General features: G+C 35.1%; 2 protein-coding genes, 2 non-coding genes and 1 pseudogene across 4 annotated transcripts; 2 read left to right on the top strand and 3 right to left on the bottom strand.

Moving 5' to 3' along the window:
- Positions 1-1,021: 1,021 nt before the first annotated feature.
- Positions 1,022-3,369, bottom strand: LOC125860064 (uncharacterized). The gene has a single exon (XM_049539962.1). It carries the CDS (start codon positions 3,247-3,249, stop codon positions 1,213-1,215), a length of 2,037 nt encoding a protein of 678 aa, XP_049395919.1. The 5' UTR covers positions 3,250-3,369; the 3' UTR covers positions 1,022-1,212.
- Positions 3,370-5,778: 2,409 nt separating this feature from the next.
- LOC125860072 (ubiquitin-conjugating enzyme E2 2-like) lies at positions 5,779-10,269 on the top strand. Its single transcript, XM_049539969.1, has 6 exons — positions 5,779-5,854; positions 6,050-6,183; positions 6,293-6,318; positions 6,783-6,872; positions 8,847-8,935; positions 9,854-10,269. The coding sequence occupies exons 2-6, from the start codon at positions 6,059-6,061 to the stop codon at positions 9,980-9,982; spliced, it is 459 nt and encodes a 152-aa protein (XP_049395926.1). The 5' UTR covers positions 5,779-5,854; positions 6,050-6,058; the 3' UTR covers positions 9,983-10,269.
- Positions 10,270-11,463: 1,194 nt separating this feature from the next.
- Positions 11,464-14,542, top strand: LOC125857905 (protein TORNADO 1-like; annotated as a pseudogene).
- A 979-nt stretch (positions 14,543-15,521) lies between these two features.
- LOC125861103 (small nucleolar RNA SNORD24) lies at positions 15,522-15,613 on the bottom strand. The gene has a single exon (XR_007445964.1). It is a non-coding gene; the product is annotated as a small nucleolar RNA SNORD24 (small nucleolar RNA).
- Positions 15,614-15,710: 97 nt separating this feature from the next.
- LOC125861040 (small nucleolar RNA R12) lies at positions 15,711-15,789 on the bottom strand. Its single transcript, XR_007445911.1, has one exon. It is a non-coding gene; the product is annotated as a small nucleolar RNA R12 (small nucleolar RNA).
- Positions 15,790-20,793: the final 5,004 nt, after the last annotated feature.

The raw sequence follows: 20,793 nt of genomic DNA, 5'->3' as shown, positions 1-20,793 counted from the left end.
TTGTAGCATTTAAAAATTTGAATGAATTATCAATTTATACTAAATGAAATTTTGGTTTCACAAGTTCTATCATTACTATTAACCATCTAAAAAAACATTCTAAATTAACCTACTCTCAAGTGAATTTTGAGCAATGAGTAAATTTGTATTAGCTAATACTATTATTCACTAATCTATTGAGTATATCTATATTCTCATAACAACCATGACTAAATGAAGCTCTCTATTACTTGCATCCTCTTAAACTACGTCTCGTTAATCATTTAACTACGTTGGGCAAATTATGTAATTTGCCGTCTAATGCGAAGATCATTTTTTCCTTCAGAAGAACAATTATATTTGCACTTCATGTTAAATAATTGTCTGAGTAACTCAAAATCCTCAAAGCTATAAAATAATGATAATATATTCATTGTAATTTAATAAGACATAAAAAGAGACTCATATCTTACCCGTTTGTGAGGTAGAAAGATTGTTCAAAATCCTCAAAGTTTAGCAAGCAAATTTTTCAATCCGTGTGTAAAAGTAATTCTCAAAGCTTCCAACAATCACACTACTCCCATATAACATTTTTGGCAAGATTGATAACATATGATGTAAATATTTCGAATGCCAAGGTTAGATATTTGTATGTATAGTAGATAGAGCTCAGTAATTTCAAATTCTAGTTTTTATTCCCAAATGATGAATAATTTGGCTCACGGCCTTGCTCCGAAAGCTGGTAAAAAAAATCACCAGGAAGATAAAAAATAATCATCATTACAGGTTTTTGATAAGAGCAATAAGTAAAACTTAGACATGTTCTACTTCTAAGCCAAAATAAGCACTGATCACTAAAATCCAGCATAAAATTCTTCTCTTTCTTTTATTCAATTTAAGAGATTTTTTGTGTTCCCAACACATTGTGCAAGGAGCTAATTCACAAACTTCTGGGAAAAGAAATTATACATGGGAAGAAGTTGGTAAAAAGTTAGTTGATGTGCTTATAATCTCTATTAAAGTCTTCAGTGAACATCCAAAGGAAGTTAGACCAAAATGCTCATATATGATCCAAAGGGCTTGATCAAGATGTTCTGTGCTAGTTGAAAGTTGAAACTGCAGTACCGTTTCTTAACAAATGAAGTCTAATTTCAGAGCTTGCAGCCAGCATGCTACTCATAGATACAGGTGTTGTATCAACTCAGTTCTTACAAAACAACGCTTTAGAAAATATCAAAATTGTTTTCGCTTGTTGGAAAAGAACTTGTCTCTCTTTGTCCAAACATACAGAAGGAAAATAAAAACTCCAGCAGACATAGAAACTGACGCCCAGGGAAATGGTGGGTCCTTGAAACAGACTAGCGATGCTTCCAGCTCTTGAGAAGCATGATAAACAAGAGAATGAATGGCATATATGTCATGATCTGATGCCCGCAGGTAATACAAAGCCATTTCAAAGTCAAAGTGTGAGAGTGCTGAAACTGCTTTGTCTAGCTTGTACTTGAACAAGTTCCACCTTTGCATGAACTCAGTAAGCTGATTATGCTTAAGAAGCTTTCTCTCCCCGCCATGTGCAGAAATAGATTCAAGAACTTCAAGAGCACTAGAAATACTGAAGTTCAGCGATGTCAACAATACATTTCTCCTAGCAGCATCCTTCTGCACAAATGACAACGAAGAAACCTCTGAAAACGGCCCAAATGGTGTTTGCCCGACACTCCATGTATAGTCTACTAGAGTACTGTTGTGTCTTGGGCTCCAGACTAAATGTGTTGGTGAGACTCCCCACATGCTCTGTAAGATGGAACCTACAATGGGCCTCTCTAATTCACGAGTCTGGGTAAACACATGACGCCCATTACAGCTATAATCACTCACAGTCTGTGTACTCTTTGTCCTGACTGCTATAACCATATCCTTAAAAGCCACAGACTGATGATAACGATCAAGCATCAGAATAGAACTGACATCCAAATCAAAAACATAAACCGGAAGTATCCTTCCACCAAAGTCCTCCTCAGGAACCTTAGCAATCCGCCTAAACTCAGCAGCCGATTCAGACAATGTCTGGTGTAAACGCTTAGAGTCCAGGTATTCACTGACAATCAGTGTATAGTTATCAAACAGGTACCTAGAAGTATATGAGGTAGCTGCCCTTGAAATGGCAAACGAACAAATAGGACACTCTGCTAAATTCACTTCATACTTCTTAAATCTCAAAGATTGATCTCCAAACAGCAACCCATTCTCATTTACTTCATCCATAAAATTCCTCTCTATCAACTTCCAATCTAACCCAACGCTATCCTTGTTATCCGAAGAAGCATATATGTGTATAAACTCAACAATCAAAGAATTCTCAAACGGGATAGGGATTCGCAAAGAGGGCACGAGAAGAACCTGATAAGCACTCCAAACCAGTGAGGCCAAATCCGAAAGCAGTGCCTTTTGGGACTTGGGTCGGCCGTGCAATGTAGCAAATGGATGAAACTCGCCACGAGGAAGTACACCATCGCCGGACAACGCCGGGCCATAATCAACCGGACCGGCCCCCAAATCAATCCACAAATATCGTTCTTTTCCCGTCCACACAGTGCCCAAACACTTGGTGAAAGCAGGGGATGGATCGCCAGGTGTATAGCTATAAGCATAGGGTTTCGATTGGGAGCCTAAATTGAGAATATATATGTAAATCCCACTAATGGGTTTCTCTTTTTCAAAATCTTGTTTGATAATTTCATCAACTATCGAGTGAGGGACAGAAGCAAGCACGGATCTGAAAGAGGAAGGTACAGAGGCGAGATGGGTCTTGAGGATTCCAGAGAGACGTGAAGACAGAGAGGAAGGAGAAAGAGTCACATCAAGATGAAGTGAATGGGATATAGAGAGGTGATGAGATGGTTGAAAAGAGAAAGGGGTGATGACGTGGAACTGATCGGAAGAAATTGCCGATGTGAGAAATGAAGAAAGCTGAGATTTGGCAGAAGAAGAGAAGTTGCTACCAACAAGCTTGACAGTGATGGGGACGGAAACTTGTAGGGTGAGGAGAGAAGAAGGGATGGGTGGGTGATGTATGGAGGGTTGAGAGAGATGCTTCTTCAGAGAAGAAGGAAGAGAGAGGAATGAATCGTTTGTGGCAGTCGGGTCAACCCGGGATTGTTGGTTGAGGAAGGAGTCTAATCCCAGGATTGGGGCGGAGATGGTGGCGGTGATGAAGAGTTGAAGGAGGAGGAAGAGGAGAACGCCGGCGACGACGGTGGCCGGAGGCATTTCGGAGTTTTGGGAATCCGGGAGATAGGGTTTGGGGGTTTGGGCAAAATACGATTTTGGTTCAGTTGACGGAATTGGAAGTGAAGGACTGAGGGCACCAGTTGCGGAAGCTAGTCAATTACTTGATTATTATTTTTAATTTATTTTGGATGGGGAAAAACATAATCCCTTTGTAAAAATAGTCAAAAATAATTGTTCCGTCCGTCCAACAATAGTTATCCACTATAGTATTTTGGATGTTCAATAATACTTGTTCACTTTATAAAATCAACGGAAAAGGGTCAAAACTACCCTTAAACTATTTGAAATAACTTAAATATACCCTTAAACTATATTTCAGCTCAAAAATACCCTTCCTGTCAATCTATTGGGCCACACCTACCCTTCTAGTTAACGGAAGTATTCATGTGTATGTTAAATGTCACATGGATGCCACATGTGCACGCCAAATAGACATCACCTCCACATAGACGACTACAGTAAAAGGTCAAAACTACTTTTAAACTATTTGAAATAGCTTAAATATACTCTTAAACTATATTTCGGCTCAAAAATGCCTTTCCCGTCTAACTATTGGACTACATTTGCCCTCCTGTTTAACAAAAACATTCATGTGTATGCTAAAATGCCACATGAACTCCATATGTGCACGCCAAACACACCCCACCTTTACATAGATGACTTATAGCCTTAATTTCACTCATTTTCCCTCATTTCATCTTGAAAATTATATATTGAACCAAAAAAAGAAAAAACATTTATGGAAACTTGTATACGTAACCGAATGAAGTAGAGAAATTGCAATTTGATGATCATTTCAAATACTATAAAAGAAACGGTCTAAGGTATAATATAAACACACTCATTTTAATTAATCAATTAACACTAATTTATTATTTTAATTTCTCTTAATAAATTAATTTTGTTTAAACAAATCTTAGCAAAGCTTTCTTGTTAATTCAACTCACGGCCATGGCGCAAAATAGCACATTCATAAGAGACCTAATATACTTATTACCGGAACTTCAGGCACAAGGAAGACGACTACGACAGCCTCCCTAGCGGTGGTGACCGAGCTCCGCCACATCAACACCGACGATTTCGCTAATGAGGAAAACTTGATGAACGACTGGCTGGGATGACACCTTCAATTGCTACTACATCAACGAAGACCTACTAAGTCTTTATAGATTTCTTAATTATTTTTTTTTATTAATTACCCTATTTTTGTTCAAGTTTTGAGCTTTTGTGGTCCCTTATCCAGAAGATGCACTAAATGATTGTTAAGGAAGTTTTAGATTTTGTGGAAAATTAAAGAAATATTCGATACATAGATGATTTAAGGATTTGATAGCAAAATTAATTTGAATTTTGTTTAAGTTATCTTCAAAGTATAACATATTAGTATCGGAATAAAATGAAACTGAATTGAGTCAATGTATATTGTATATTCATATAGATATACCGAAATAAGGAAAGGATGAAATGAGTGGAAAAAGAGTGAAATTCGGGCTTTAAGTTGTCTATGTGGAGGTGGGGTGTGTTTGGCGTGCACATGTGGAGTTCATGTGGCATTTTAGCACACACATAAATGTTTTTGTTAAACAGAAGGGCAAGTATGGTCCAATAGTTAGACGTGAAGGGCATTTTTGAGCTAAAATATAGTTTAAGCATATATTTAAGCTATTTCAAATAATTTAAGAATAGTTTTGACTCTTTTCCGTAGTCATCTTTTGTGGAGGTGGGATATGTTTGGCGTGCACATATAGTATAGCGTCTAGGGGTGGGCATAAATACCGAAAAACCGAACCGAACCAAAAAAATTCGGTTGTTCGGTGTCGGTTCTTCGGTGTTTCGGTTCGGTATCGATTTTTTTTTCCGAAACTTCGGTTCGGAGTTAGGTGTAAAGGTCCCGAAACTACGGTGCACCGAAGAACCGAAGTTTTATTAAATAAATTTAAAAGTATTTATTATATTACTTAATTTTTAACTTTACTTGGCCCATTTCAATTTTTATATTTAGATCCTAAACTTAAATAGCAAAAATCCTAATAACAAAATAGTAAACCCTAAAGACCTAAAGTCTAAACTAAACAAAACTCAATTTAATTCAAGTTTGAGCAGCAACTTGGTGTTTCTACTTTCTATTTTTTTTATCATTTTATGTTGTTACTTTGAAGTGAGAACAACAAATTGATGTTCTTACCTTTTATTGTTAGACGGTTAGTTGTTACTTTGAAGTTTGAAGTGAATAACAATTGTTACTTTATCATATTCTCTCTTTATTTTTGTTGACACCGAAAAACCGATTTTAAAACACCGAATTAAACCGAATCGAACCGATCTAGTTTGATTTGAAATATGGTGCACACTTTTCTAAAATCGAATACCGAAGAACCAAATTGAAATTTAATTAAACCGAACGCCCACCCCTAATAGCTAATAGAGTCCATGTGACATTTTACACACATAATACTTCCTTCAACTAGAAGGATTGGTGCGGTCCAAACTCACAAAGTGAAAATTTTTCATAAGCAAGGCAAACAAGAACCTCAACTTTGAGCCAATTACATTCATTGAAATTCTTGCCGCTTTTAACACTCAGGTAATTCGTCTTCATTCTTCACATATGAATGTTCAATCAATGGTTATGTCTTTGGAGTACTAATTTTCGATTTCTTTGGGGATCTTGATTTATTGGTTCGATTTCACAGCATCTGATTCTCTAAATGAAGACTTTAGATTCTTGTGTTTAAACTTTAGGGATTTATTGTTCTTGAATTGTATATTGTGGATTTAGGCGGTGAGGATGTCGACGCCGGCGAGGAAAAGGTTAATGAGGGATTTTAAGCGGTTACAGCAGGATCCGCCTGCTGGCATCAGTGGTGCTCCTTATGACAACAATATAATGCTTTGGAATGCTGTTATATTCGGGTATGCATGCCTATGGATTAAATCATTGAATTCGGCTACGATTGCTCTTGTACTTCTTTCTTTTTGACTTGTGCACTTCCGTTTCTTGTTTCTTTTTCTTGGAATGCAGTCCTGATGACACACCTTGGGATGGAGGTGAGGAAATTCTTCTTCATTTACAATCTTTTTAAAATCTAAGATACAAATAGAAGCATATTTTTGACTCTTGAGTCCATCATATAAAACCTGAATGCATAGTTACACACCTCCTTGTACTTTACTTTGTGATTTCTGTGTTCTGCTTAAATGCTTAAATTGCACTTTGAGACACTTGTCTATGTGGATGAATATCTTGTGTTGATACAATCACTGCCACTTGAGTAATGCACATATTTTGTGCTTTTCCAGTGAAGAAGGTTTCTAGGAATCTGTGTTTTGTGTTGCATGACCATTCTCCCACCATAATTAAGATTTGCTCTCTCTTTTTCATCCATGATTTTCCTCTTTCACTAAAATCGAGGATACGCTGGCATGTCTTGTTTGTATGGGCAAGAACCCTCAGATTTGTAGCATGCCCTTCCACCCCAATTTTGACTAGTAAATTTCTGATTTGTATGCAGGTACGTTTAAGCTGACACTTCAATTTTCGGAGGATTACCCCAACAAGCCTCCAACGGTTCGATTTGTATCCAGGATGTTCCATCCGAATAGTAAGTAGCCTAAGTAACGTTGCATTATCTTTCTCTCCCACTTTCACATAGTTCTAGTCCATAGAACAAGTAGAACTTTCAACTTTAAGCTTAGGTTGCTTGTTGCTTATTCAGTTTATCTTGTGGTGCCAAGACTAGCAGTATCGACAAGGAGTTTTATCAACTCGGGGACCTTCTTAAATTAGTTGTCGTGTTAGTATTGTGTCTCACACTGCGTGAACTGAGAAAGAAGCCAGCTTCATAGTTTTTTTAATATCCCACATAGGCCACACATTCTGCATCACCTGTCAATCCCCATTTTGAAATTCCTAGTAGCGCACTCTCTCCCTCTGTATCATCCTATCCTGCCCTTCACCAATAGGCCAATTGCATATCTGTGAAGAAATTCCTCAATCTTCTATTATTCCTAATCCTTTATTGCTAGTCTAAATTCTGTGCCATGTAGTCTGTCACCATGCCAACACTTGTGGAACTATTTTGCTCAGAGTTACACCACAGAGCCAGTCTATCTGAGACCTAATTCTCATGCCTATATAATAATAAAGAATGTAAACAAAGTGCCTTTCCCCTTCATTTATCTCTTAAACATATCGACTCCTATTCCCACCAGTTTCTATTGAACTCCCATCATTGTCTTCACATAGCATTCTCCTCCTGGGAAAATCTTAATACCCAACAATACCGAACAGTGGACATATGTTATGTGGTTATATCAGATAATGAGTTTAGTAGTTTATTCCCCTTTCCCTTTAAAGACATATCAACTCTTACATCCACTCAACCTTTACAGAGGTCGTCCCAAATCCTTATCCTTGAATTTACCCTGATTGGTAATCCCATATATCTGTGATTGGTAATTTCATCGTTTCAGTTCTAGTGATTCTTTTGATGTGACACTTTCTTCAATGATTATGATATTTTGTTGATGGAAATGTTACAAGAATGTTTGTAATTACCATTGCATACAGAATCCTCTGTTTCTTGAAGTTATTTGTTTGAGTATTTGTTTCTTGGGAGTTGTTGAATAAGAGAGAATTAGCCATATTCTGGTAGCTCCTTGGGTTGCGTGTTATTGAATATGCTCTGTGATTCATGTGAATGTAAAGTTGTGTATGTGTTAGGACCTACAGCTTAGTATTTCTTCCATCTTATACTAGATTAGGCCAGGTACTTTATTGATTTTTTTTTTTTTTTTGCACTGAATAAATTGGTCTCAAGATTTGATCTTGCCATTTTACTTGTATAATGCAGTCCAAAGTATGCGAAATATAAAAAGCAATGGCCCATTGCACTTCTTGTACTCTCACCCTATGACTACATATTCTATCTCTTTTTAAATACATCTAAGCACATACTTTTTTTGATAAGCAGTAACCTCTAAGCTTATACATTTTTCAAAGCATCAATTTAGTGGAGAAACTTATCAAAAATAAAATAAAATAGTGGAGATATCAATATAGGGAGCAAAATGCCTTGTAACAAAATGAAATAAATTCGGATAAAGAACAGTGGAAGTACATGGGAACTTTTAGCTGAAATTTTAGCAGATGTACTTGTGCCACAACCATGATACTCTTTTTCCTCAAATATCCTAGTTTTGCCGCACCTATTTTTCTTGTCTTTTATTTACACCTGGCAGTCCAAACAATTGGAGCTCAGCACCTACGCAATCGGAGCATTGTATCATTTTATGTTTAATTATTGGCTTATTGAGAGAATTGATCTAATGTGTGTGTATCAATTAGATTTATGCTCTGTTTATTTTTCATTTGTGCCTTTGTTCAGAAGTTAATTCAAGATCTCCCACATCATTCGAAATGGATACTTCTTGCCTTCTATATTAGCCTCGATTCAACTTTACACATAAAAAGGCTTGAATTCTACTTTGTGGCCCTTGTCATGCGAAGTATAAATTTGAGTAATTTTTAGTTTTGCTGATTTCTCATATCACTGTTTTATCTATCTATTGGTCAGTTTATGCCGATGGAAGTATTTGCTTAGACATACTGCAAAATCAGTGGAGTCCTATATACGATGTTGCTGCTATACTCACTTCAATCCAGGTATGTTGATATTGTTATTAAATGCATCATTGTGTCACGTGCTTTGCAGAATTTTAAAGAAATGTAACATGGAAAGTTTATTTCTTTGTGTATGTTTTTTTTAATTTTAAGCCCCTTTCTTTTTTTACTGCCTTGTCTAGCTTTGTAGCTTTGTGTCCTTCTGTATTTCATATAATGCTCTAATAGTTTACCACTAGTAAGACATGATATCTGTGTGGTCAAGTAGCTCATTGTCCTGTACTCCTGTTGCTGTTAGTGGACACTTATTGAGTTATGCTTCCCTTTGCATTTCTATGGTTGAACATGGATAGCGTGCACCGATGAGAACAGGAAATCTGTAATTCTAGATAAGTTGGGAATGGAGACTTCATTATTTGATTCAGTGAGATGATAAAATATTTCCATAGATGCACATACTGTGTTTGATATCATTTTTTACGAGTGGTAAATTAACTAATTTAACAAATGAATAAAGTAACTAAACAAAGAACTATCCGACCTGTTGCTCTAAAGCAAACAGTTCAGGTCCTTGGTTCTTAAAACATTGAATATGTCTCTACTTGCTGGAGAGGCAAGTTTTTTTCTGTTTTGTTAAATTTATTTGGTTCAAGCAGTTCTTACTTTAACTTCTTTATCATTCTGTCTATTTCACATTATGTTTCATCTAGGCGCTAACTTGGGAGTTTAAAACATCTTCTGTCACCGCCATCTTTGTATTGTGTTTCCATAGAAGTCCAGTTCAATTTTTTGGTCGGTAGAGTTTTCTACAGCATCTGAATCATATCATTTTTTTAATCAAGTAATTGAATTCTGGTCCTGTCTGGTGTGAGACTGGAGTCAAGTCAATTCATAAATGAAACTGAACTGAGAACGCATTAACTTTAGCATCCCCTAATGTTTGACTTTCTTGAAATGCAGTCTTTGCTCTGTGATCCAAACCCAAACTCGCCAGCTAATTCAGAGGCAGCTCGCATGTTTAGTGAGAACAAGCGTGAGTACAACAGGAAGGTGCGTGAGATTGTTGAGCAGAGCTGGACGGCTGACTGACATCTTTCTGGCTGAATCTGTTATGGGAGATTTTTCTGGTAGGGTTGCCAGGTCAAAGCTGCAATGTTCTCCATGCTGTTGCTACATTAATAATAAATGTAGCATGAAATTGTCCTTTTATGTGCTGTTTAGAAACTCTGATTGTCTTTATCTTCATGTTCTGTTACTCTGATACAGTGTACATATTGATCACTTTGTATTTTAATTGTATGAAACTTTTTTCTGTTGGTCATCATGAGACCTCCAATGGAAAATGGATAAATATCTGATATTTTTGTTTAGCAATGTTAATTGTGCATTATCATTCATTTGACTCAACAAAATAAATTCTTAGTAGAAGTGGGCTTTCAAACACCAACTAATGAGGAGATAGAGAAGTCAAAAATCTTGTGCCTGTCTGAGTTTCAATTTCAGGTTATGAGACGTGTTGAAAAAAAGGTAGTGGAGAATCACTTAATATTTGATCTGAAGTGACACTCACAATATGGAACTTGGTCGGATGATTAATGTTGCAAGAACCAGTTTTGATTTTACAATATGTCAAAAAGTATCATGAAGAGACATACCAGTGTTTGCCTTTTCGAGCTTCTGAATTTCTATTGCTCCTATATTACTTGATTCCTAATCATGATCTTTCCTATAGAGTTTTACAGGCGTGCCTCACTGCTTGTGTGGTTGACTAATCTGTTTCGACTGTATTGCTTACTAATGATGAGCCAGAGTTTGAGGTATTGCCTTTAGCCAGAAGTAATCTATGCTATCCCAATGAGATATTTTATTCTCTATTGTCTTCTTTTTGCAATTCCTATTCAATGATTTTATTTTACATGTTTTAAAAAATCTTCATGTTAGCGCAATTGTGTTTCTTTTTTTCAAGTTTAGGACAAGTGGATGATATGGTTCCTCCTTGTTGGATGTTATTATTATTAATTGCTGTCTCTTAGCTTGGCTGTCAATTTCGTGTGACTGAAAATCCTATTTACTAGAGAGTAGCTTTTATCTCGTATAGAATAAAGTCGGTGAAGGGTAACATTCTTGTGAAGTAGGCTTTTTTCCTGTTAGAAGATAAGTGCCGTCACTCCACTTGTTTTGCTTTAAGTTTGGAAATTAACAAACTGTCGGTGGCACGTACTCCTTGCAATTTGTAAATTCAACATGCTGCTCCATTCCTCTACACGTCAGCCATAACTTAACGAGTGACTCGACATAATATCTCCCGGGGGTTCGTGCAACACAGTGATTGATAGACAATTATGAAATCTTACATTTAAATTCCACTAGCAACAAAATATCAGCTGATTTTTTCTCATCTGTTAAATTTGAGTGGAGTATTATATTTGATGGAGTATTTGTGTTGGTGAGAAATAATAGGTTATGATGTATTGTTGTTTAATTAAAGATGGAAGAATCATTTACCATATGTTTAAGTTAAAAGAGTTTGAAGTGATCATCTAATGTTTATGTTTGTTGATGATGATCACATGGGTGTTGAAGGGCCCTCCAACCCTATAGGTAAGTTGAGGAATAATGAGATGGACTCATTTTTTGTTTGGTCTACCTAATGAAGGAACCAAAGGGGACCGCAGCTTTAAATCATTACAAAGTGATTATTAATGGACTGGGATGCTCTTGTCTTTTCATTTTATTAAAAAATTGGAGGCTTCTTCTCTACATCCCTCTCATCGTATCTCCAATTAAACAACGCTTCTTCTCTAGGTGCAACACTTGCCCACTAAAATATCCTTTTTATAATATTGATTTGTCTTTTTTTGTGTGTGACATAGCTGTCTAGATTTAGATATATATATGAAATATCAACAGTACCTCATCTTGTATATATTTATATTTATGAGATCAATGTGAGTGTCACTTCAGATCTGGTTGGAGCTTCTGTTCTTGCTTCAGCACTTAAGGTGAATGGAAGCTTAGAAGAGTTGCAGATATGGGAAGACTCCATTGGCTCAAAAGGTGCAGAGGGGCTGTCCAAAATGATAGAAGTTAACTCAACATTGAGGCTACTCACCATTTTCGATTCCAAGTCTATTACTGCCACACCTTTGATTTCAGCAGTTCTTGTGAGGAACAGGTCGATGGAAGTGCATATTTGGAATGGAGAGAACAATGAGAAAACTTCAAAAGTGGTTGAGTTTGTACCTGAAAACAGCACCCTTTGGATATATCGCCTTAATGTCTCGGGTGCTTGTAGAGTTGCTTGTGCTTTAGGGATGAATTCGACTGTGAAGACACTCGATCTGACAGGAGTATGGTTGAAGTCCCGATGGGCAAAGGAATTTTGATGGGTTTTGGAACAGAATAGGACCCTCAAAGAGATAAATTTGTCAAACACTTGCTTGAAAGACAAAAGGAGTTGTTTATGTTGCAGCTGGCCTTTTCAAGAACTACAGCTTGCAGAAGCTGTATCTTAAAGGAAATTGGTTTGGAGGTGTTGGTGTAGAACATTTACTTTGCCCTTTGAGCCGGTTTTCTGCGCTGCAATATCCAGCAAATATCACTCTCAAATCACTTACTTTTGGAGGAAAAAGAAACAAAATTGGTAGGGATGGGCTTGCAGCAATCCTGCAGATGTTGACAAGTAACGAAAGTCTTACCAGCTTCGGAATATATAATGATGAGAGTTTAAAACCGGATGACATAATCAGAATCTTTAGGAGTTTGGAGAAGAATGCTACATTAAGATGCATATCTTTACAAGGTTGTAAAGGGGTGGATGGTGAAGCAGTCCTCCAAACTATCATAGATATTTTACAGGTAAATCCTTGGATTGAAGACATTGATCTTTCAAGAACGCCATTGCACAATGCAGGGAAAACAGATGCGATATATCAGAGATTGGGTCAGAACGACAAGGCCGAACAAGAGATTGATTTGCTCAAAGACATGCCAATGACAGAGCCAAATAGCTGTAGGGTCTTCCTCTGTGGGCAAGAATATGCTGGTGAGCCACTTAAACAATGTTAGTTTATCTACATCACTGATTAGCTACATTGATTGATTTGGTATGTTCTTTTTTTTTACTGCAGGAAAAACTACACTAAGCAATTTTATACATCAACACTTTTCTTCTCCGAAATTGCCGTATATTGATCAAGTGAGAACTCTTGTAAACCCAATTGAGCTATCTGTTCGACCTATAGGTATGAAGATAAAAACTTTCAAAGAGAAGATACAAAGATCTCAATTTGGAATCTTGCAGGGCAGCAAGAATTTTATGCCCTCCATGATCTAATGTTTCCAGGACATGGACGTGCCTCCATTTTCCTGATCATCTCCAGTTTGTTCAGGAAACCAAATAACCGGGAACAGAAAACCCCCGATGAAGTTGAAGAAGATCTGCAGTACTGGTTGAGGTTCATTGTTTCAAATTCAAAAAGAGCTCTTCAGCAGTGCATGCTGCCAAATGTAACTGTGGTGCTTACACACTGACAAAATCAATCAATTATCACAGAACCTACAGCTTATTGTAGACTCAATCCGAAGGCTACGAGACAAATTTCAAGGCTTTGTTGAATTCTACCCAACTATATTTACAGTTGATGGAAGATCTTCTGCATCAGTAAGTAAGATTGCCCATCACTTTCAAAACACAAGCAAGACGGTTCTCCAAAGGGTTCCTAGAGTGTATGAGCTTTGCAACGATCTCATGCAAATTCTGTCAGACTGGAGATTGGAAAACCATAATAAGCCAGCAATACAGTGGAAGGAGTTTGGTGATCTATGCCAAGTCAAGGCTCCATTGCTCAGGGTTCGTTCTAGACTCGATAATAAAGAGAAGGTGGAAACTAGGAGAAGGGCTGTTGCTACGTGCCTTCATCACATTGGCGTGGTGATCTATTTTGATGTCAAAAAGCAGACTTCAGCTGGGGATGGATTCATAAGTAGAAAAGAGCTGGAAAAAGTTCTGAGAAGCAGTCTTTGATAGCCAGATTCCAGGGATGGGCTCAAGAGTTGTTGAGAACTTGGATGCTAGTGATCTTGTGAGAATGATGCTGAAACTTGAATTTTGCTATGAACAAGATCCTTCGAATACCAATTCTCTAATGTTGATACCCAGCTTTCTTGAAGAAGGTAAGGGGAAACAGCCAAAGTGGCAGATAAACTCAAGTGAATGCATTTATGCAGGAAGGCACCTTCAGTGTGATGATTCAAACCACATGTTTCTAACACCGGTATTCTTTCCCCGCTTACAGGCAAGACCTTCTTTTAGTTTTATGATCTATTCTATATTGCAGAATCATGACTGTGCAAATGAAACAACATCCGTTTTGTTTTTATTTATTTATTTCGTCATCTCGGATAAGAATATAGTTCACTATGTTTGTTTAGGTACATTTGCACAACAAAGTAATGGGGTTGAAATATCAATATGGAGCTACATACAGCCTTGAAAAGTACGTCATTGCACTGAGCATCAATGGAATCTATGTCCGCGTAGAACTTGGGGGTCAATTAGGCTATTATGTTGATGTGCTTGCCTGTTCCACAAAGCACCTGACAGAAACTCTAAGGCTATTCCAGCAGCTTATAATACTAGCAATCTAGAGCCTTTGCCATGGGGTCACACTGACTGAAAACATCATTCGACCAGAATGTGTAAGAAATTTAATACCACCAAGGTACAGGAGAAACCAGATTCTGTCTCAACATTTGCTGGAGTGTGCACTTAGATTGGCTGCTATGATAGTTCAACATGTTAAACAGGTAGGATCATTTATTTGTATGTTAATTATGGATATGCCATGTTGCTATCTTGATGAAAGTTCGAAAATGTCTCAGCCTGAGAAACTTTCCACCCATTCTAGCTGCCTCTATATACACTTAAGGAGTTCAGGATAGTTGGTCCTGTAGCATATTTCCCTCTTTGATGTTGATCATTCTTAAATTGATGTAAAATGGCTCCCTGATCCCTGTTGGGAGAAATGTTCATCCTTGGCTAGTTGGCTTGTTCAAGTCGATGTTAATGGTTATGCCAGAGTTGACAAACTTTAATCTTCTTTGGATGGTATGCACTTAACTACGTGATTACTTCTAATTTACTCATTTTATTAATCAAAAATTTCTTTGGGTCATGGGGTCAAATTTCAGGGTTCACATTTTTGAAATCCTAGCTCTTGTTCTAAGATATGCTCTTGTCGAGAATGGCCTTTACAAAAAGTTTCCGTCTACTGTAATATGATTATTAATATCATCTTCGTGATGTTACCGCCTTGTATTTAAATTTACTGCTCATGATCCATAATTGCCTGCCAGGTATCATAATTGTCAACTTTCATAAAAATGTTAATTTTAGTGGGGCATAAACGAGTGTTTGATGTAATTCTTTTCAAATTCAACCGCACACCATCAGACAACATGAACTTTCAGAAATTTACAATAATACTTTATTTTATTTATATAATAAAATGGTGAACCTAATTTTCATACACACTGGATAAAACATCTCTGATTTTCACAATATAATTTCATATAAAGTAAATAATCAGCAAGTAGAAAACCTTTAGAAAATAAAATTTAAGAACAAGGCCTCAGAGATCTTGGTGGATAAGGAATCATCAGATGGAAATTAAATATATTCCCATCAAGAGTAGCAAATATTTAATTACATCACTGGCCCTTTATTTTCAAAATCTCAATTCCAAATCGGCAAACAAAAACAAGAAAAAACACATAAATTAAACAAAGAGAAAAATGAAAAAAGAAAAATTATGATGTGAAGTCAGAAGTAGCTGGTTGTAGTAATCACAGATCAACATCAGTGGGAATCCGAATGATTTCTTCATCATCCTTACACACCATAACTCAATAAAACAAATTATTTGAAGAAAAATGTATCTAACTTGTCACCATAAAACCCTAAAAACCAAGAGAGATTCGAAGCCATAGATATATATGCATTGTTTCCATATTGCCTAATGCTATCCATGTTCTTACGATCAAGGAATTGCAATACTAGGCGTATCGTGATTTTAAAAAAAAATAACAAAACACAAACATCAATTAACATCAATCACGAGAAAGATCACAGGAAAATCGAAAAAATAAAGCTTTGTTGTTGCGGCAGAGAAGGGAAGGGAAGAGAATAGCAGAGTTATGTTTGAAGATGGGATTTTCAGCTGTATTAATAGGAAGCAAGAAACTCTAGGGTTTTTTGTAAGTGTGATGGTTTAATGGGCTTGATTGTCATGGCCCATTAAAGGACATTGGGCCGATGATTCCTACTCTAGTAACAGGTATATTTGGCCGCCCACTAATGGGCTGTGTTTATTCTACTTTTTCTTATACAACTTTTATATACAAATTTTGATAAAGAGACAAATGTTGTTCATCGATGGTTAATATAATCAAGGGAAAATTACGTGGTTAATCAAATGTATACTACTTAATTAGTCATAATAGCTATAGTTTGCTATAAATATCACTCGCTACTAACGTTAACCATTAATTACGTGGGTTGACATCGAGTTTGTAAAATTAGTCATGTTTGTATAATTCAAATATTGTATAATATAATTTATATAATGTAATTTGTATAACTGTTTAAAGTTCATATGTTTATGTTTGTATCAATTCGTTATTTTGAGTTTTATCTTATTTGTATAATTTCAGCCTTTATATTACTCAATTATACAAACATACCCCCGAATTATACAAACGAGATGCTAATTATACAAATTATTGCCCTCTCCCAATCTCGCTTTCATCTCTCCTCCATCTCCCAATCTCGCTCGCCAAGTATACAAATGCATATGTATATTAGTTACATATATACAATTTTCTAACCGATATACATATACAATTCACCTCTCTCCCATTCTCTTCCCTCTCTTGCTCGCCTCTCTCATCCCTCTCCCAATCTCGCTCACTACTCTCCTTTCTATAAGATGTAACTACGAATCGTAATTAGCAAACTATATCTATAAAGCATAATTAAGCTATTTTTGAGTGAATATATGTGAAAATTCCCCTATAATCAATTATTCTTACATGATTGGGCTCACATAGCCTAGTTTGGCCTCAAAAACATTATCCCTTATATATTAAAATTCAGGATTTTTATGTTTAATTAATAAATAAGGTAACCACAGGTAAACTTCACAGTATTCCTGATAAGTAAATCTCGTCTCATGATCAAACTTACCAATGGTATTTTTGAGCGACGAGTTTAATAGAAATCATGGTGTTTTTGTTCCATTTTTACATATGTACTGAATTACCATATTTCGAATAAATTTAAACTCATAATTTTAAAAGCACAATAAATTTAACTTTAACCGCTAAATACTTTAAAGATCGAACCAATCAAATTCCAATATTTTTTAGCCGGCTGGACACTCCTCATAAATGTCCTATGAATACAAGGTAGTAGAAGTTTTTAATATATAAAAGTAGCTAGCTGGCTTGGAGGGACTTTACTACTTGTCAATTGTACTCTAAATTCAACCTCTAACTTAAATTGGTACCATATATAACTTGTGTCCTGTAATATAAATTGTCCATGCACGTTATGTGTCTACACTCTTTACGTAAAAAGTAATTCACGTATTAATTTAATATAATATTTAGTTGGTAAATTTTTGAACATTGTATAAAAGTTATTTATTTATCTATTAATTTAATATAATATTTAGTTGGTAGCTTTTCAAACGTTGTATATAAATTATTCATGTATTAATTTTATACTGTATTTGGTTGCATTTTTTATTAATCCCAAGTAATTAATACTTGTATAACTTATGAGGGAATCTATGTATAATTTATGCGGGATAGAAGGTGGAATAAGTTATGAATGTATTAGTTATGCATATATTAAAGGGAAAAGGGTCTGAAAAATACTCCAACTTTGGCCGAAATTGCTGTTACGATACCAAACTTTATCGAGGACCTTTTACCCCCTGCACTATTTAATAGTGTATTTTAAAGGTATATATGTGCCCACGTGGACACATTACTATTTATAATTATGCAATATTTATGATGTCCACGTGAATACGTATATACTTTTAAAATACACAATTAAATAGTACAAGGGGATAAAATGTCTTTTCTAAAGTTTGGTATCGTTACAACAATATTGATTAAAGTTCGGATATATTTAAGACTTTTTTTCCTATATTAAAATAGTAAATTACATATTTACCCCTATCAATTTACTTTTATACATATATATTAATTTACAACAAATCAACTAATTAATACATGTAAAAAAACCACTATGCATTTTTTTTGTTTTGGGTATTTTGTCTTCCTATGGCTTAATTACTTTCAGTTTATTTGCTTAAATTTTTGTTGACTGTTTTCTTTTGTGGTAAGGCAGTGTATTAATTGTAATTAATTTCTTCACATAGTTTCTCTACCACGCGCTGCCAATATAAATTTTAATTATTTTAGTTTTTTTTATAAATTACCCATTACTTAATTACTTATCATATTGAATACAAATTACTTAATTACTTTTACCATTTGTTATTTACTTTATTGTTTTTAGCTATTGATATTTATTTAATTTTAATGTGTTATTTATATAGGTGGTTATTTTAATGATTATAATAAATATTAGCTTACTAATTACTTTTTGGAATTAAGAAATAAAAATTAGCTCACTAATGTATATATTGTAATCTCTACATAACTAAACCTTGCAAGTTGCATAACTAAAACCAACATAACTAATACTTGTATAACTAAATCTTGCATAACTTAATCTCTGCATAACTAATACATGTATAATTAAACCTTGCATAACTAAACCCTGTATAACTAATACGTATGTAACTAATACTTACATTACTAATATCTGCATAACTCTATCCAGCTACCAAACGATGAAGTTCAAAAAAGTTGGTCCAATAGTATATCCCTCTTTGATGTTGATGCCAATGTCATTCTCTTAAATTGGCTTGCCGAATGGAAATAACTTGGTAATTTTGATATAAAATGGTTCCCTGACCCCTGTTGGGACAAATGTACGCTTTCACTTGTTGTGTGATTATTCGAGATGGTATGCACCTGGTTGTTTTGAATGGCTCATGATACGTAACTATCGTGTGTAAACAAAGTTTCACATTGGTCGAAAAAAAGGAAAAAAGAAGCAATTGGATACTCCTAATCGTGTGAGGTCTTTTGCAGAATAGACATCCAAACAACTTGATTTAACAACAGACAATTATTGTGTACTATTTGTGTGTGAATTCACATAAACAAGGATCCATTATAGCTGCAGTAAGTATCAGGAGAAGTACAAGTAGAGGAATAAAATGGACACTATTTGGTTAATTATTTGTGTTGAAATTATGGACATCCTGCAACTTGTAGTATGAGTGAAATGTCAAAGGAATGAGAAACTGTAGTCCAATTATGGGCAGTTTAACAGGTATATATGGCCATAATATTGGCCCACTAATGGGCTACAAATCTCCCCTCGGGTTTGTCTTTATTATTTTTTTCTTATACAACTTTTATATACATACAAAGATACAAAATGAGAAAGAGACAAATGATGTTCATCGATTGGTAATTTATCAATTATTCTTACATTATTGGGCTCACACAGCCTAGTTTTGTGGTGGAATTCCCCTTCAAACCTTGGCCTCAAAAACATTATCACTTATATATAACTTTACATTATTCCTGCTATATTTATACATGAAATTTAGGATTTTTATGTTTCATGGGAAAATTATACAAATCGACCATTAGGTAAAATATTTACTCAAATTGGATCAAACCCAATATATTTATTATGATTGAACCCACATCCCAAATTATTTACCCGATTGCTCCCTTGTTCTATTAACTGAACCACTATTTCTTCCTCTTTGATATCATTAGAGTATATATATACTCTGATGGTATCAAGCTGTAAACACACAGTTATAGTAAAAACACGAGGGGTATGAAAGTAAGGGGTAGCCATTTGTGAGTTTTCCTTTTTGGGGTACAAGTGCTCTTTTCCTTTTAATTAAAACATAATAACAATTATGACCAACAAGATAACTAATACTCCCTTTATTTCTATTTATATGCCGCCCTTACTAAAAATAAATGATCCTTAATATTTGTCATTTTACAAAATCAATGTATAAATGACACTATTTTTCCTATTTTACCCTTGAGAGTTATTAACTTTGAAAGTATGGATTTGATCCACATAGGCAAACTAAATGATTAATTCATGTTCATTGGTTAGTTTAATTAATCAAAATAAATTAATTTATGTTCATTTATTGAAAACTTGACTTCAAGACAATACTAAATAAGGGTACAATGATAAACTCACATTATTTCTTAAGGAACATAAAATCTAAAATAATGACATATAAATAGGAACGGAGGAAACAGTAAATCTCATCTTATAATCAAACTTATCTATAGTATTTTTGTTCTATATCTACCGATGTAATGTATTATGATATTTCAAAAAAAAAATACTAGATTTTAAATTCATAACTTAACCAATATGGGTTGTGGTGCACTGGTGGGAATGCTTCACCCTTAACCAGAAGTCTCGAGTACGAGCCCTGGGTATGGAGAAAATTCTGTTGGGAGCGCCACCCCCGAATGGGTCCTGTAGTACGCGATCCAAATTTAATCGAAGCATCAATATAGACTCCAAACATCAAGTGAAAAACCAAAAAAAATAAAATTTCATAACTTAAAAGTACAATAAATTTAGTGTTAATTATTAAGTACTTTTAAGGTTGAACCCATCATATTCCAAATTTTCTTAGCAGCCTGGACACTCATAAAAGTCCTATGAATATAAGTAAGGTAGTAGAAGTTTTTAATGTGAGCTA

This window comes from Solanum stenotomum, chromosome 3, assembly GCF_019186545.1.
Source record: "Solanum stenotomum isolate F172 chromosome 3, ASM1918654v1, whole genome shotgun sequence".
NCBI lineage: Eukaryota > Viridiplantae > Streptophyta > Magnoliopsida > Solanales > Solanaceae > Solanum > Solanum stenotomum.
The sequence above is the reverse complement of the archived record's forward strand: the minus strand, read 5'-3'. Positions and strand labels throughout refer to the sequence as shown.

Bases quoted from the DNA above. Each gene is read 5' to 3' on its own strand.
- LOC125860064 (XM_049539962.1), bottom strand. From the start codon at position 3,249: ATGCCTCCGGCCACCGTCGTCGCCGGCGTTCTCCTCTTCCTCCTCCTT.
- LOC125860072 (XM_049539969.1), top strand. From the start codon at position 6,059: ATGTCGACGCCGGCGAGGAAAAGGTTAATGAGGGATTTTAAGCGGTTA. The intron at 6,319-6,782 runs GTGAGGAAATTC...ATTTGTATGCAG, and splicing joins TGACACACCTTGGGATGGAG to GTACGTTTAAGCTGACACTT. The intron at 8,936-9,853 runs GTATGTTGATAT...CTTGAAATGCAG, and splicing joins CTATACTCACTTCAATCCAG to TCTTTGCTCTGTGATCCAAA.